The sequence below is a fragment of the Corythoichthys intestinalis genome, chromosome 2 (assembly GCF_030265065.1).
Source record: "Corythoichthys intestinalis isolate RoL2023-P3 chromosome 2, ASM3026506v1, whole genome shotgun sequence".
Taxonomy (NCBI): domain Eukaryota; kingdom Metazoa; phylum Chordata; class Actinopteri; order Syngnathiformes; family Syngnathidae; genus Corythoichthys; species Corythoichthys intestinalis.
In genome coordinates this window covers 57,516,970-57,531,100 of record NC_080396.1, presented here as the reverse complement: position 1 = coordinate 57,531,100, position 14,131 = coordinate 57,516,970, and the positions used below count along the sequence as shown (strand labels likewise).

At 40.6% G+C, this 14,131-nt stretch overlaps 1 protein-coding gene across 1 annotated transcript; it reads right to left on the bottom strand.

Moving 5' to 3' along the window:
• Positions 1-11,635: 11,635 nt before the first annotated feature.
• On the bottom strand, positions 11,636-13,659 carry LOC130910909 (thymosin beta-12). The gene is made up of 3 exons (XM_057828558.1): positions 13,537-13,659; positions 12,550-12,659; positions 11,636-12,453 (listed from the first exon to the last, which is right to left on the bottom strand). Exons 2-3 carry the CDS (start codon positions 12,647-12,649, stop codon positions 12,419-12,421), a joined length of 135 nt encoding a protein of 44 aa, XP_057684541.1. The 5' UTR covers positions 12,650-12,659; positions 13,537-13,659; the 3' UTR covers positions 11,636-12,418.
• Between the last annotated feature and the right edge of the window lie 472 nt (positions 13,660-14,131).

Sequence of the window (14,131 nt, the reverse complement as noted above, 5' to 3'; positions counted from 1 at the left end):
TCAATAGCTCCGTTCTAGCTGTAGCTTGTTTTATCTTCAGACGCGATTTCCTTTTCTTCAGGTGTTTAAACGAATGACTGCAGTGGGCAAAGTAATAATTTTTTATTGACACTCAATTGCAGACTCTGTCAATCTGGGATTTATGTGATGTGTTGAATATTTTCATCCTTCTTTTTTTCCCAAATCAATCATTTGAGATTGGAGTTCACATAAACTCTCTGTACTGTATGTCTTTTGGGGTATTATAAAGTGCAGAAAGTCAAAGTAGAGAGCCAGCGATGTGGTGTATGCATTTGCTTACATACAGTATACTCCTTTCCCACTGGCCAAAAAACCCATGTCAACCCACTAACAATCGGCTTTTGGTGGCAGTGGGAAAGGTGCAGCGACCCGCCTTGACCCGTGTCAATCAACCCGCCAAGCAACCCGCGTTAAAATCACCTCGGCTCTGATCGTCATGCAGTGTGAAAGCAAAACCCCAGGTCAACAGTCAACACCCTAATCTACATGGTGACGTAGGCTCTTGCGTGATGCGTAATAAAAACGTGCCAGTCACCTCCCATTTAACACGCCCCACAACCGTAGTTACACGACTCCTTTCAATTTCAAACCAAAATTCACGTCGCCTACAGTGCCTCAGGACAAGCAGAGTGTTGATCCGTTGCTGCATTTTGACCATTTTGAGGGCAGTAAAAAGCATGAAAACAGAGAACACAAACAGAAAGGAGGCTTCCATGTTGCTCTGCATTGTTTACTTCCTTGAACTGAATGAATTCGGTCGCACTTGTCGACACGCATCTTAGCGTGGTGACGTCAGGTAACCTTACGCACGGCTGAGGAGGGGTGGGGAGTTAGACGGGTGAAAAAAAAAAATAAAAAGACATGGCTTTTTTTTTTCAATGGGAAAGGTGCCTAATTCCAATTGCTAGTGGGTTGCATCGGCTTGGAAAACGTTGACCCACTAGTTTCAGCGGGAAAGAGGCAATACAGTATTTATGGGACTATAATTTACACCGGAGTACAAGTCACACTCGCACTGGCAAAAAGACGTACAACAAAGAGGGAAAAAAATTTGTAGGCCCCATTTTAGGAGAGACTTTCAGTTGATCAGACATTTTTCAGAAATTTGCGTCTGATAATGTAACATTAACAGTTTTTCCAGATAACTCAACTCTGGGAGTCGAGGGCATGCTTAGAGTCCCCTTCTCAAGGCTGTCTGTTTAAAAAAAAAAAAAAAAAAAACCATAAAAAAGATGTTTTCTTCAGCTTTTGTGTGGTTGTTGTCACAAGACTTTGAACTGTATAATAAAGAGTGTGGTGTTGAGCAATATTACTCTCATGTTCTCCAAGCTGTGACAACAATACGATGCCCTAAGCGTGCCCCGCCATGAGGCAGCCTCTGAACACTCATTACATCCATTCTTGTTGCAGCGCCCATCTTGGCGCCGTGCCTACGCTGAGGGCACAGAACGGCACGCGAGAACAATCGTGGCGTGGGGGAGTCCTCCACCACAGTTCCAGACAAAGATGCCGTGTTGATGGCCAACCGCTACTTCAGTCTAGTTTGAATCGGGATGCTGCAGATGGAGGGGCGGCGAGGGAATGTCGGCACACGTCAGCCCCAAGCCTTTATATAAGGCAGGGGGCCTCGGCATACAAAAAGACACAGAGACCGTCTGTCTTCGGTTGCAAAGACAGCGGGGTATTCAGGCATCTGGGATTCTATTCACTCAGTGACCGTTGAAATCTTTTGAGTCTTTGGACTGACTTGTGACTAGCTGCGAATTTATCATGGGCACAAAGAAGCACACATGCTCCAAGTCTACACGTTATTGTCTATCATCTTCAAGTTTTGGCTCTTTTCCACTGGCTGCTGCCTCCAAACCACCAAAAGTCATTAATAAAACTTCAGGACAACAATTACCAACATCACCTTTGATACTCCCATGTAGGCAACATGGCAGAAATGAGGCAAACGTTAAGAAAAACAAAACAGGAAGCTCCTTCCTTTCCTTGTACAGCAATAGCAGGTTGTGTTATCGTACGAATAATAACAAAGCACAGACCTTTGGTACAGTTTTCAGGTGTCTACATCTGTGAATGGCAATAGCATGTAATAAATTTTAAAAAATGAATAAAAGGAAAAACAGATACAAAGTCAACCGTTTTTGATTTCTTGATTGATTAAGACTTGGGAACAAAAACTTTTAGATATGTTGGGGGGTGGCGTTATGGTCCAACAAAACTGTTTGCACATAATTTTTCCCTCCCTTTTACAATTTAGTTGCACAGGTTAAAGATAACATGAATGGTGAAAATGTTTTGTTTAACGAGTTAGCTATTTAGTGAGCTTTCCGTGTCGTTACCATAGAGACATCATACGACTGAATGTGGATAGTGACAGTAGCTGTCCTTCCATATACAGTTAGGTCCGTAGAGGTACAGTGCTGGCCAAAAGTATTGGCACTCCTGCAATTCTGTCAGATAATGCTCAATTTCTTCCAAAAAATGATTGCAATTACAAATGCTTTGGTTGTAATATCTTCATTTATTTTGCTTGCAACGAAAAAACACAAGAGAATGGGGAAAAAAATTAAATTATTATCATTTTACACGAAACTCAAAAGTATTGGCACCCCTTTGAAAAATCATGTGATGCTTCTCTAATTTGTGTAATTAACAGCACCAATTACTTACCTGTGGCATATAACAGGTAGTGGCAATAACTAAATCACACAGCCAGTTAAAATGGATTAAAGTTGACTCAACCTCTGTCCTGTGTCCTTGTGTGTACCACAGTGAGCATGGAGAAAAGAAAGAAGACCAAAGAACTGTCTGTGGACTTGAGAAGCAAAATTGTGAGGAAGCATGGGCAATATCAAGGCTACAAGTCCATCTCCAAAGATCTGATTGTTCCTCTGTCTACCATGCGCAGTATCATCAATAAGTGTAAAGCCCATGGCACTGTGGCTGATCTCCTCAGATGTGGACGGAAAAGAAACATTTACGAGAGATTTCAACAAAAGATTGTGCGGATGGTGGATAAACAACATCGACTAACATCCAAACAAGTTTAAGCTGTTCTGCAGTCCGAGGGTACAACAGTGTCAACCCGTACTATCTGTCGGCGCCTGAATGAAAAGGGACTCTATGGTAGGATACCCAGGAAAACCCCACTTCTGACCCAGAAACATACAAAAGCCAGGTTGGAGATTGCCAAAACCTGAGAAAGCCAAAAACGTTTTGGAAGACAAAAGTAGAGCTTTTTGGGAAAAGCCATCAACATAGAGATAACGGGAAAAAAACGAGGCCTTCAAAGAAAAGAACACGATCCCCACATTCAAACATGGCGGAAGTTCCCTGATGTTTTCGGGTTGCTTTGTTGACTCCGGTACTGGACTGCTTGACCGTGTGCATGGCATTATGATGTCTGAAGACTACCAACAAATTTTGCAGAATAATGTAGGGCCCAGTGTGAGAAAGCTGGGTCTCCCTCAGAGGTCATGGGTCTTCCAGTAGAACAATGACCCAAAACACACTTCAAAAAGCACTAGAAAATGGTTTGAGAGAAAGCACTGGAGACTTCTAAAGTGGACAGCAATGAGTCCAGACCAGAATCCCATAGAACACCTGTGGAGAGATCTGAAAATGGCAGTTTGGAGAAGGCACCCTTCAAATCTCAGAGACCTGGAGCAGTTGGCCAAAGAAAAATGGTCTAAAATTCTAGCAGAGCATTGTAAGAATCTCATTGATGGAGACCGGAAGCGGTTGTTCGCAGTTATTTTGTCTAAAAGTTGTGCTACCAAGTATTAGGCTGAGGGTACCAATACTTTTGTCCGGCCCATGTTTGGAGTTTAGTGTAAAATGATAATGATTTAATTTTTTTTCATTATCTTTTGTGTTTTTTCATTGTAAGCAAAATAAATGAAGATATTAGTACCAAAGCATTTTTAATTGCAATGATTTTCTGGGAGAAATTGAGCATTATCTGACAGAATTGCAGGGGTGCCAATACTTTTGGCCCGCACTGTATATTAAAAAATATATATTATTATTTTGTATTTTTTTAACATAATTTGGGCCCACGTTACTTTGAATGAAAACATTAAGGTCCAACTTTCACCTTTAACTAGAGGCAAAAATTGTGGTATTTTGCTTTTGGGAATCATAGCTATTTAATGTGAGTAATGTATTTTAAAGAAATATTGTCAATCAATAACTCAAGAACAGTTTCAGTTGTGGTATATGGTTATTAGTCGGTTAAGTTGGATGGGGTTTTGGTCTGTTCCTCCCTTGACCTTTCAAGTGTACATTTGTAAGTAGACAGAGATTTCTATGTGAATAATGCCTTGACTTGTTCAAGCAGAATGATAATGTCCTCCCTTTATTTCTACACCCGCCACCTTGGGAACCAGTCAGAGAGTCTACAAGGAACTCTGACATGCTCCAGAAAAAATATACACTAAACAATTCAAATCTTTTTTTTTTTTTTTTTTTTTCAGTAGGACTGTGCACCGCTCAATGACTCTATTGACCGAAATGAACTTCCCTGTCAATTCTGCTCATTTACAAAGAAGTGAAACATATGTTTGGCATCATGTGACATTTAAAAATCTATAACCGATTCTGAAACATTGTGTGCATCGCTGATGTACTGAGAGAGGAAGTCTAGCCAGACTTCTCCTTTTAAACAGAGAAAACTTGTAAACTGGTTCTGGTGTAAGTGCAGTAGAGGGTTAAATTGCAGTCAGTGATGTTGTCGTAGGTTCAGTTCCTACTTAGTGTTTAGATTAAGGGGATGCCTTTTGCTTGCATTAGGACCTGGGTGGAGAGTAATTAATTACATTGACTCTTGCTACTGTAACTAAATATTTATTTTTGTTAACTTGTAATTTTATGAGTATTTTTTAAAAAATCAATCATTCTACTTTTACTCAAGCAAATTGTGTTGGAATTAATTTACTCAAGTACATTTCAAAACATTTCCATTACAAAGTTTAAAAAAACACAGTCAAAAAAAAAAGAATGAAAATGAAAGAATGAAGCGATAGGAGAAAAAAGATAACTGCGTCTGCATGCCACTACGAATTGTCCATCTGATTGACTCTGATAACTGTCGCACTAGACAGCAACACATAGGAGAAACCGTAGAAGGCATTTTGCATCACCCCCATATTGGATGGACTTCCACAATTCCATTCACACACATCGGAAACAAATTGGGTTTCCACAAAAAAAAACAAAAAAAACACATACAGTAACTTCCAACTTGCTTGAGCGGCAATAGCCAATCATTGCAGTCGTCCACGACAGCTAGACATAATATCCATCCGGTTACCACTTTGAAGAGGACCCATTAACACGCGAGCGTTGCCAAAACGCGTGAACTGATGGCTGAAAGCAATAAATGCAACTTTTCCCCCCTTCCGAAAAGATAAAGTTGCTGTTTGAGAAGGTTCGGGGTAATGAAAAAAACACAGCTATGGCTTGGATGAAGCAGCTCAAGGAAGGAAATAATGTCTAATATGACTTTTAACATTTACAAGACCGTCATCAATCCCTTTTAAGACAAGGACAAGGTACGCTAAAATATTAGTATGACAATGTTTGCAAATAGCGATTGCAACCAGCTATGAGTTAGTGTTTCTAACATTTGTGAAACAAATGCTCTAGCTGATAAATTAGCATGACTAACCTTGCCTGGCACGGCCAGACTTTGCTCCCTGTATTTTTCAAACACTGTGAGAATAGTCTGGGACCCAGCCCATTGACGGCGTCTCGAGCAAATACAAAATCAACCGTCCAATCAGATTCGTTTATTTGCGTGACGTGTTCTTAACGAGCAACGTCACTCATCCGCGTGGGAAGTCGTCTCCTCAACAACACAGATGACGACCAGGAGAGCCGAGAATGTGTTCCAATCCACGTTAAAATATGTTTTAAATTAACAAAAACACATAGACACAAGTCACTGACAACAGGCTGTCTCGCGCTAGCCATGTTAAATAAACTTCTCTGTTTTCCGCTTGTGCCGCGCGAGTTGTCGCTTTACCAACGTAACGTCAGCCCGTCGCTGATTGGTCCACTCTGCTGTCTGTTTGCTTTGGCTTGCTCCGCCCTGGAAATATGATCCGCTCATTGGTCGCCAGCTGGAACAGCGGTGAGTCTGGTGTACAAGGCTATGACTAACCTAATTTACCTCACAGTAAAAACAGTACTCCATTTTTACTGTAAATAGGTACCATTACTATCTCATATTAGTCGCTATCATGTTATTTTGTGTCTTCCCCTCTTTGTGAAGCATTTTTAAAAAAGTAAACATTTCCACAAAATTGTGTTGTTGCACCCGCGACACAGGCAAAAAAAAAAGTACCGAAGTAACTTTCATTCTGAGTAAATTATACTTTAATTACTTTTACTTACTTTTAGATTTTTACACCTGCACTTTTAATTTACGAGTAAAAGAATGTAACAGTACTTTTGCTTGAGTAGATTTTTGGGTGCTCTTTCGACCCATGCGTTACGCAAATAGAAGATTTAGACATACGTTGATATTTTGTTTTCATAACGTGTATTTGGACAAAATGTGAGTCTTGTCAACAGGACATTTGAGTTCCCTTCAGACAAAACAACATGTGGTCCAGGATTCAGTGTCTGTCATGATGTCCTTGAATGTCAAGCCAAATACAGGCCACCCAAAAAAAAAAAAAATCCCCTTAATCCCATAAGTGCAACTGATCAACACATGACTCATTTTCGTGGCGACTGTGTCCATGAGCATTTTATCTCACAGAGGACTGTTGCACAATGATGCTTTTGAGCAATCGTGTAAGACTCATGTCATATAGTATACTTCGTAAACTAGCAGTATGGGGCGGAGCTAGTGTAGAGAGTGATGAGAATTAAAGCATTTCCTTAGGCCAAAAAATATGACCTGATGGATAGGTACTAAATAAAACTTCCTGGAGGAAATTAAAAAAAAAAAAAAAAAAAAGGAATGGACAGATATAAATATTAAATTAACTATGAATAAAACCAGCTAATTCCTGATTTGTACAGCTCAGTTGAAATATTTGGAGTTTTTAAAAAAATCTAAATTTACTACTGAACCGGACTTAGGCAGTGATTCATTTGCATACAGCTAGAGGGGAGCCAATGTCCCACTTGTGGTACTCAAACCACTTTTGAAACAGGCATCTTCCTCTTTGTTTCTACCTAAGTTTAGAGTGAGTGCATTTCCACAACTGATTACTCCCGAGTTGCATCTGGAGTGGATGTCACCCACATGAATACAATCAGGACAACATCACTGGGACTGTCCGTCATACGTGCTGTGTTGTCAATGCAAGCAGCAGTGAATTTAAGCAGTGCTGCAGCTAATACATTTGAATGAGTGGTGTTTGTTGTTAAGGGGTCAGCCCATTTAAACAGCATTGATCTGATTCCCATTTAGGGCACACATGCTCTGACTTTCATCCAATTTTTCTAGTGCTTGTCCTAATTCGGATTGTGTTCGAAAGCAAGGCTCCACCCCAAAATGGTCGACACTCAATCACAGGGTGAGCATTCACTCTGTTACTGCGCATGACCGACATGGAAGGCAGGCTAATAAACAACAAAACCGTCAGTGATTTTTGTGCTGTTTCATTTTGTTTTATAACTTTTATTTTTGCATACCCGCTCATACATATGAATAATGTGTTATAAAAAAACCTTTTATTTTTGCCTATATACAGTGCTGGCCAAAAGTATTGGCACCCCTGCAATTCTCTCAGATAATGCTCAATTTCTCCCAAAAAATGATTGCAACTGCAAATGCTCTGGTAATAATATCTTCATTTATTTTGCTTGCAATGAAAAAATGCAAAAGAGAAGGGGAGAAAAATGAATCATTATAATTGTAAACAAAACTTCAAAAATGGGCCGGAAAAAAAAGTATTGGCACCCCTTGAAAAATCATGTAATTTGTGTAATTAACTGCACCTCTTACTTACCTGTGGCACATAACAGATGGTGGCAATAACTAAATCACACGTGCAGCCAGTTAAAATGGATTAAAGGTGACTCAACCTGTGTCCTTGTGTGTACCGCATCGAGCATGGAGAAAAGAAAGAAGACCAACTGAACTGTCTGAGGACTTGAGAAGAAAAATTGTGAGGAAGCATGGGCAATCTCAAGGCTACGAGTCCATCTCCAAAGACCCGAATGTTCCTATGTTTACCGTGTACAGTGTCATCAATAAGTCTAAAGCCCATGGCACTGTGGCAAACCTCCCTAGATGTGGACGGAAAAGAAAAATTTACGAGAGAATTCATAGACAGATTGTTCAGATGATTGGATAAAGAACCTCGACTAATATCCAAACAAGTTCAAGCTGTCCTGCAGTCCGAGGGTACAATAGTGTCAACCAGTACTATCCGTCGGCGTCTGAATTAAAAGGGACTGTATGGTAGGATACCCAGGAAGACCCCACTTCTGACTCTACTAAAGCCAGGTTGGAGTTTGCCAAAACTTAGCTGAGAAAGCCAAAAATGTTTTGGAATAATGTTCTCTGGTCAGATGAGACAAAAGTAGAACTTTTTGTGAAAAGGCATCATAATAGAGTTTACAGGAGAAAAAAACGAGGCAGTATAATGTAGGGCCCAGTGCGAGAAAGCTGGGTCTCCCTCAGAGGTCATGGGTCTTCCAGCAGGACAATAACCCAAAACACTTCAAAAAGCACTAGAAAATGGTTTGAGAGAAAGCACTGGAGACTTCTAAAGTGGCCAGCAATGAGTCCAGACCTAAATCCCATAGAACACTTGTGGAGAGATCTGAAAATGGCAGTTTGGAGAAGGCACCCTTCAAATCTCAGAGACCTGGAGCAGTTGGCCAAAGAAGAATGGTCTAAAATTCCAGCGGAGCATTGTAAAAAACTCATTTAGAAACACCACACTCCATTTGTCCAGATTGTGAATTCGTCAAATTGAACTGTCGTTGTTATAATTGTGCCATGTTATAGGATTCCGAAACATTTGGTATGAAATTCCTACCTTTTCCCGTCTTTTACTAGTTAGCAGTGTGTATAAAAAGAATCAGCGTGATTCGACAATTAGCAGTATGTTTAACAGGCTTGTGCCTGTCTGCAATATGTGATGCAATTATCAGTCATGCAGAAATAAAGCAGCAGAGTGTGATTTATACGTCTCTCTAGGAAATGGCAATAAAATTCACCATTAGATCAGCATCTTTTGCTAATTTTATACACCTAAGGACTTTGATAGCTGTATAATACTTAAAAACAACTCTTACAGCATGATTTGCTTACTGGAGCATATTTACAACTTGTACTTTTATCTGACTGAGCACACAGGAAACCTCATCCAGGGAGGAAACTCCATAATGACAGAAACATGATTTCTGTGCAGTGTTATTTTTTGTTGCTAACTGTTACTGTTTGGTGGGTAAGCAGGCGCATGCTGATTCACTTGCAGTTCTGGGTGGATGGTTGCCATAGAGACACAGCAGAATCAGTGTGTGTCTCCTCCTGCAAACGACTGAGCTATAATAGACAGGGAAGCAAGCAAAAATTATATTCTTATGCTATTCATTCAATAGTTTGTTATCATTCTTAGGCTCGTCTTAGCATGACCTTGACAATTGCACAAAAAAGCACTCAAACAACTGGCAGGATTATAATGTTATCAATCCCTAAGGAATAGCCAATATCCTGACAACCAGGCTGCATGTGGCTCATTTATAATCTCCTACGCATTCGAAAAATGATGGCAGCCGTTTGCCCGCCTTGCCGGCGAGGCAAAGATGTGACTCAGCAACAGCTGTTGCCATGGGTTACCAGGCATTCATCCCCCCAGAAGTACGCACAGCAGATGACTGACTCTTCTTCAGTTGAGCACGTTGGTTTCTTACAACAACAAAAAAACGGCGCAAATTCTCCCTTGGTGTAAGATCTTCTAAAAATTTGTCTTATGTTTCTATCAAATCTCCATACATTATGTACAGTATGTTAGTTTCAATATGATACAACAAAAAACTGCAAGGCATATAATTTTCCCAACCTCGCCGCACCCCGGAAAACAGTGAACTTGGGCCTTTGTGGAGCCATACAAGTGAGATTGGAGGTGTTAATCCAGGGAATCCTTTGCCTGGCAGCCCACTAACCGCCCTCCCCCACACGCCCCCCCACCTGAATACAGATTAATACCTTATTAAGAGAAACTGACTTAACACCAATCCACTTACACCAACATGAATGACAAAATGGACAAGGAAAATAGTGCAAGCGCAACAATGGCTACGCCAGACTACTGTGGATCAGTTTCCCCTCGTTGTCCGCCCTAAACAACGGCCGTATTGATAAAAGCCGGTTGGGCTAATGTACATTACTGGCTGCCAACGCTGTGTTAATGACATTAAGGCTTTGTTGGTGGTGGCTAATTTAGGGCGAAGGCAGTTTAAGAGGCGGAGCAAATCTCCCACTGAGGCTACACCTTGTACTCTGGGTCACGCCGGCCCATAAGCCACTGCAGCTATATAGTTGAGCTGCATGCAGTATTTTTGAATGTGGGAGGAAGCAGAAGTGCCCTGAAAACATCATACACACAGAGACTTTTGTGGATTTTGTCTTTGTGCTCATGTCAACTCCAAACAGGATGGCCAAATACTACAGTACATCATATTACAAATATCTCAGTACCTCAGTATTGCTAATAGTGAAAGCAACTTTCAAGTGACTCAATAAGTAGTCGATTAATCAGTGAACTAGTTAGTTCGAATAATCGACTAATCGGATAAGGAACATGAAAAATTAAAATACCTGAGCTGAGCCTCAAACGGTATTTAAAAAAAAAAAAAAAAAAAACACAGGCTCTATGTACAACAAAACAATTACCTAACTTATATAGCAAAAGTCAGCTAGCTTAAATGCTATAAAATGCTCTTAACAAATGGTTCAGACACATATTCCCACAAAAATAGGTTAAATATAAATTACAAATGCGCTAAAAAAAACATTAGCTCAAACAAAAACTTAGCTTACATTGGTCTTAACAGGGAGCAGTTGGATTCAGCAATGTGAAATGAGGCTGACCAGAGGGCAGTGTATCCACCCTAATCAATAAAATGAAATGCACTTTCAAAAGAAAACATTACAACAACACTTTAATTAAACGAATACTCGAAGCAATAAAATTTAATTCGAATATTTTTATCTAATAGAATACTCGAGTAATCGATTAATCGTTGCAGCACTACTCTGTTTTCTCAAGTGTATTTTGGGAATAAAAATGAGGAAAAACTTTCAGATGACCACTGAATGATTTTTCCTCTCAATTTTTGCACTTAAATTCATGATGACAGAAATGCAGTTTTCTCACTCTAATAGTTTTAAATCGTCTAAACTTTACATTGTGATCAGATATTACAAGCATTTTTGGAAATCAAATGAAAATTACATTTTGAAAAATCACGGAATTTCAAAACTCGTTTGACAAATATGGAGTTAATTCACTAATTCTCAGTGTCTCAATTTCGGTACCGAGTTTGGCAAAAAACATAAGACGTGCTTGGTTTGTTTTAAATTGTTAAAAAGATCAATTATGAATTCTTTCTTGCAAAAACTTAGCGGCCACACGACTTAGTAACAAATCTTTTATTACAACATTTCATGGTCCTCCTTTCCTTGCCATGGATTGTGGCGAAGTAATGTGACTGCAGGGATTTTACAAAAAAAAAAAAGATGTAATAGCCCATGGACTCAATTGTTTTTTTTTCCCCTCCCGAGTCAGATTGTGACACAAAATTGCGAAGTACATTTTAACCACAAACCAGGTCCATTTATTCCGAGAACTAGTTGAAATCATTTTTTTAATCTTGTGTGCATACAAAAAAAATACAAACATACATACAACAGATTCATATTTGGGGGAGGTGGTCATTAACATTTTGGCCAGCGTACAAACAAAGTTGTGCATTTCTGAAAATTAGAAAGACGACATAAGGGCGCAAAAGCTTGACGCCTCAGCTTTGGCGCAAAAGCAGCCACGCAGGAAGTCGGGGGATGACATGGCGGTGAGGGGGGACGGTGACGCACTTCCTGGGACGCAGGCCGTTCCTTGCCTCTTTAACCTTTCTAAAGCAGAGCCATGTTGGTGGTGCACAGACCCTCACCTCCAGGATCCTGTAGGACCACCTCCTCCATTCTTCCTCTCTTCTCCATCCTTCAAGATGGCGGCGTGTTCATGTCGGGCGAGGGCGTCGTCTGTTGGTTATCATTGTGGTTTTGTCGTTTTTCGCTTACAAAGTTATACAGCTAGAAGAAGTGACTGATGAAAACAAGGCAATGCGGAAGGAGGGGAGGATGGGGCGGGCGGGTGCGTGTCAAGGGATGAGAAGGAGACGCAGGACATGGCGAGGGGCTTCACGACGTCGTCGCTGCCTTCTCCTGTTCGATGGCTGTGGAAGGAAACAGGGAACATTAATTCAGATAGATAGACAGACCATCGACAGGTAGGTAGATGATAGATAATTCACTTTCTCTGGCATTCTTACTTTCTTTTGTAGGCAGGCTGTTCTTCTCCTTAGTCTCAGTCTTCTTCAGCTTGTTCTTGTCGAAGCTGGTCACCTCTGAGATGTCGGGTTTGTCACTCATTTTTGCAGGTCTGCAATTTCACAAAACAAAAAAATTCAATCAAATGGAAGGAAGGGGTAAATTGTCGTTTAAATAATTATAAGGAAGTGCATATTAAAAAAAAAAAAAAAAAAAAATACAAAAAAGCAGCACCTGAGCATGAGGACCCCCCCCCCCCCCGCCCCCCAACACACACAAAATCAGGGCGTTGGCCAAATATTATTACGCATATTATTTTTCCCCTCTCTCGTGGGCACGTATGTGTCCCCGTTCTTTTGTTCGCCCTGCGGCTGTGCCCTTCGTTATTTGACACAATCATCCGCTCACTGGGATGTTACAAAGAAGTCCAAGCATTTACATAACAATAGCGTCCACAATGCAGACTCCACAGAAAACAAAGGAGGCGGCGGAGAAGGACAAAATGTAGTAAATAAATGCAATGCATCCACTCTATCGCTGTATTTTTGTCTGTCGTGGCCAAATTGACATTGGAGCTCCCCAAACCCAGCAATCCATCCATCCTCTTCCCATGCGGCTCAACGTGAAGGAACCACCGCCCCGCTCCATTTGTGAATTCCTCTAAATCAATCGTCGAGTGTAACGCACCCGAGAAGAGTCAATTAACCCCGTAGACGCCCGGTGGGTCGTAAGAAGGGCGTAGTGGGGGGCACGCCGTATGCAAACAAAGAGAAATTCACAGTTGGGCGTGCGCATGGTTGTAGGACAAAGAGCGCGCACACACCCTTGGCTCAAATCGAGCTGCTCCTCTTCAACAAGCCCCTTCCACTATGTTGGCAAGTCACACCGGCATGCCTCATCGATAAAAAAGAAATTTGCTGTACCTCTGATTAAAAATTGCTCATAGTGGAAAACGTTGAAAAGATGATGACTATGCGGATGGCGCTTACCAATGAGTCGTCCGGTGAGGACAGTGGTTCGGGTTTCTAGTCAAGTGTGTCCAACAGAGAAAGACTAAACACGGCCCGGTGCAAGCTTACATATAGGCACAAATATGCTAATGACGTCTGACATCACCACCAGAGTCTAGGGTGGCTCCCTCTGGTGGCGAGAACCTAAAACAGCACCTTGAAAATAGCCTTGAGCAATAAATTGTAGATCTCCTCGAGTCCTAGACCTGTAATTAAAATATTTCTAAATTGTATAAAACTATTAGGTCAACAAAGATGGGGAACACTTATAATGTAAAACTAAAATGGGAAGGCGAAGGAAATATGCGACTTGATTAAAAAGTAAATGTTAGGAGATTTAAACAGATTGGGTCAACGGGGGTCAGTGCTACATTTCTCACAAATATGAACCTAATTAAATGATAGGCTAAATGATCAATGCAAAATAAATGTCTATTGACTTACACTAACTTTCATGTGTATTGGTTCAGGTAATACACTGTTCAATTCAAACCTTTGTTTTCAAAAACTACTAAAGAAAACATTTTGAAAACTTCCAGAATAAATGTCTGGATTTTATTAGCAAATTTAAATT

Coding starts and splice junctions, on each gene's coding strand:
- LOC130910909 (XM_057828558.1), bottom strand. CDS start 12,649: ATGAGTGACAAACCCGACATCTCAGAGGTGACCAGCTTCGACAAGAAC. Junction 12,454..12,549: donor CAGCCTGCCTACAAAAGAAA/GTAAGAATGCCA, acceptor TTCCTTCCACAG/CCATCGAACAGGAGAAGGCA.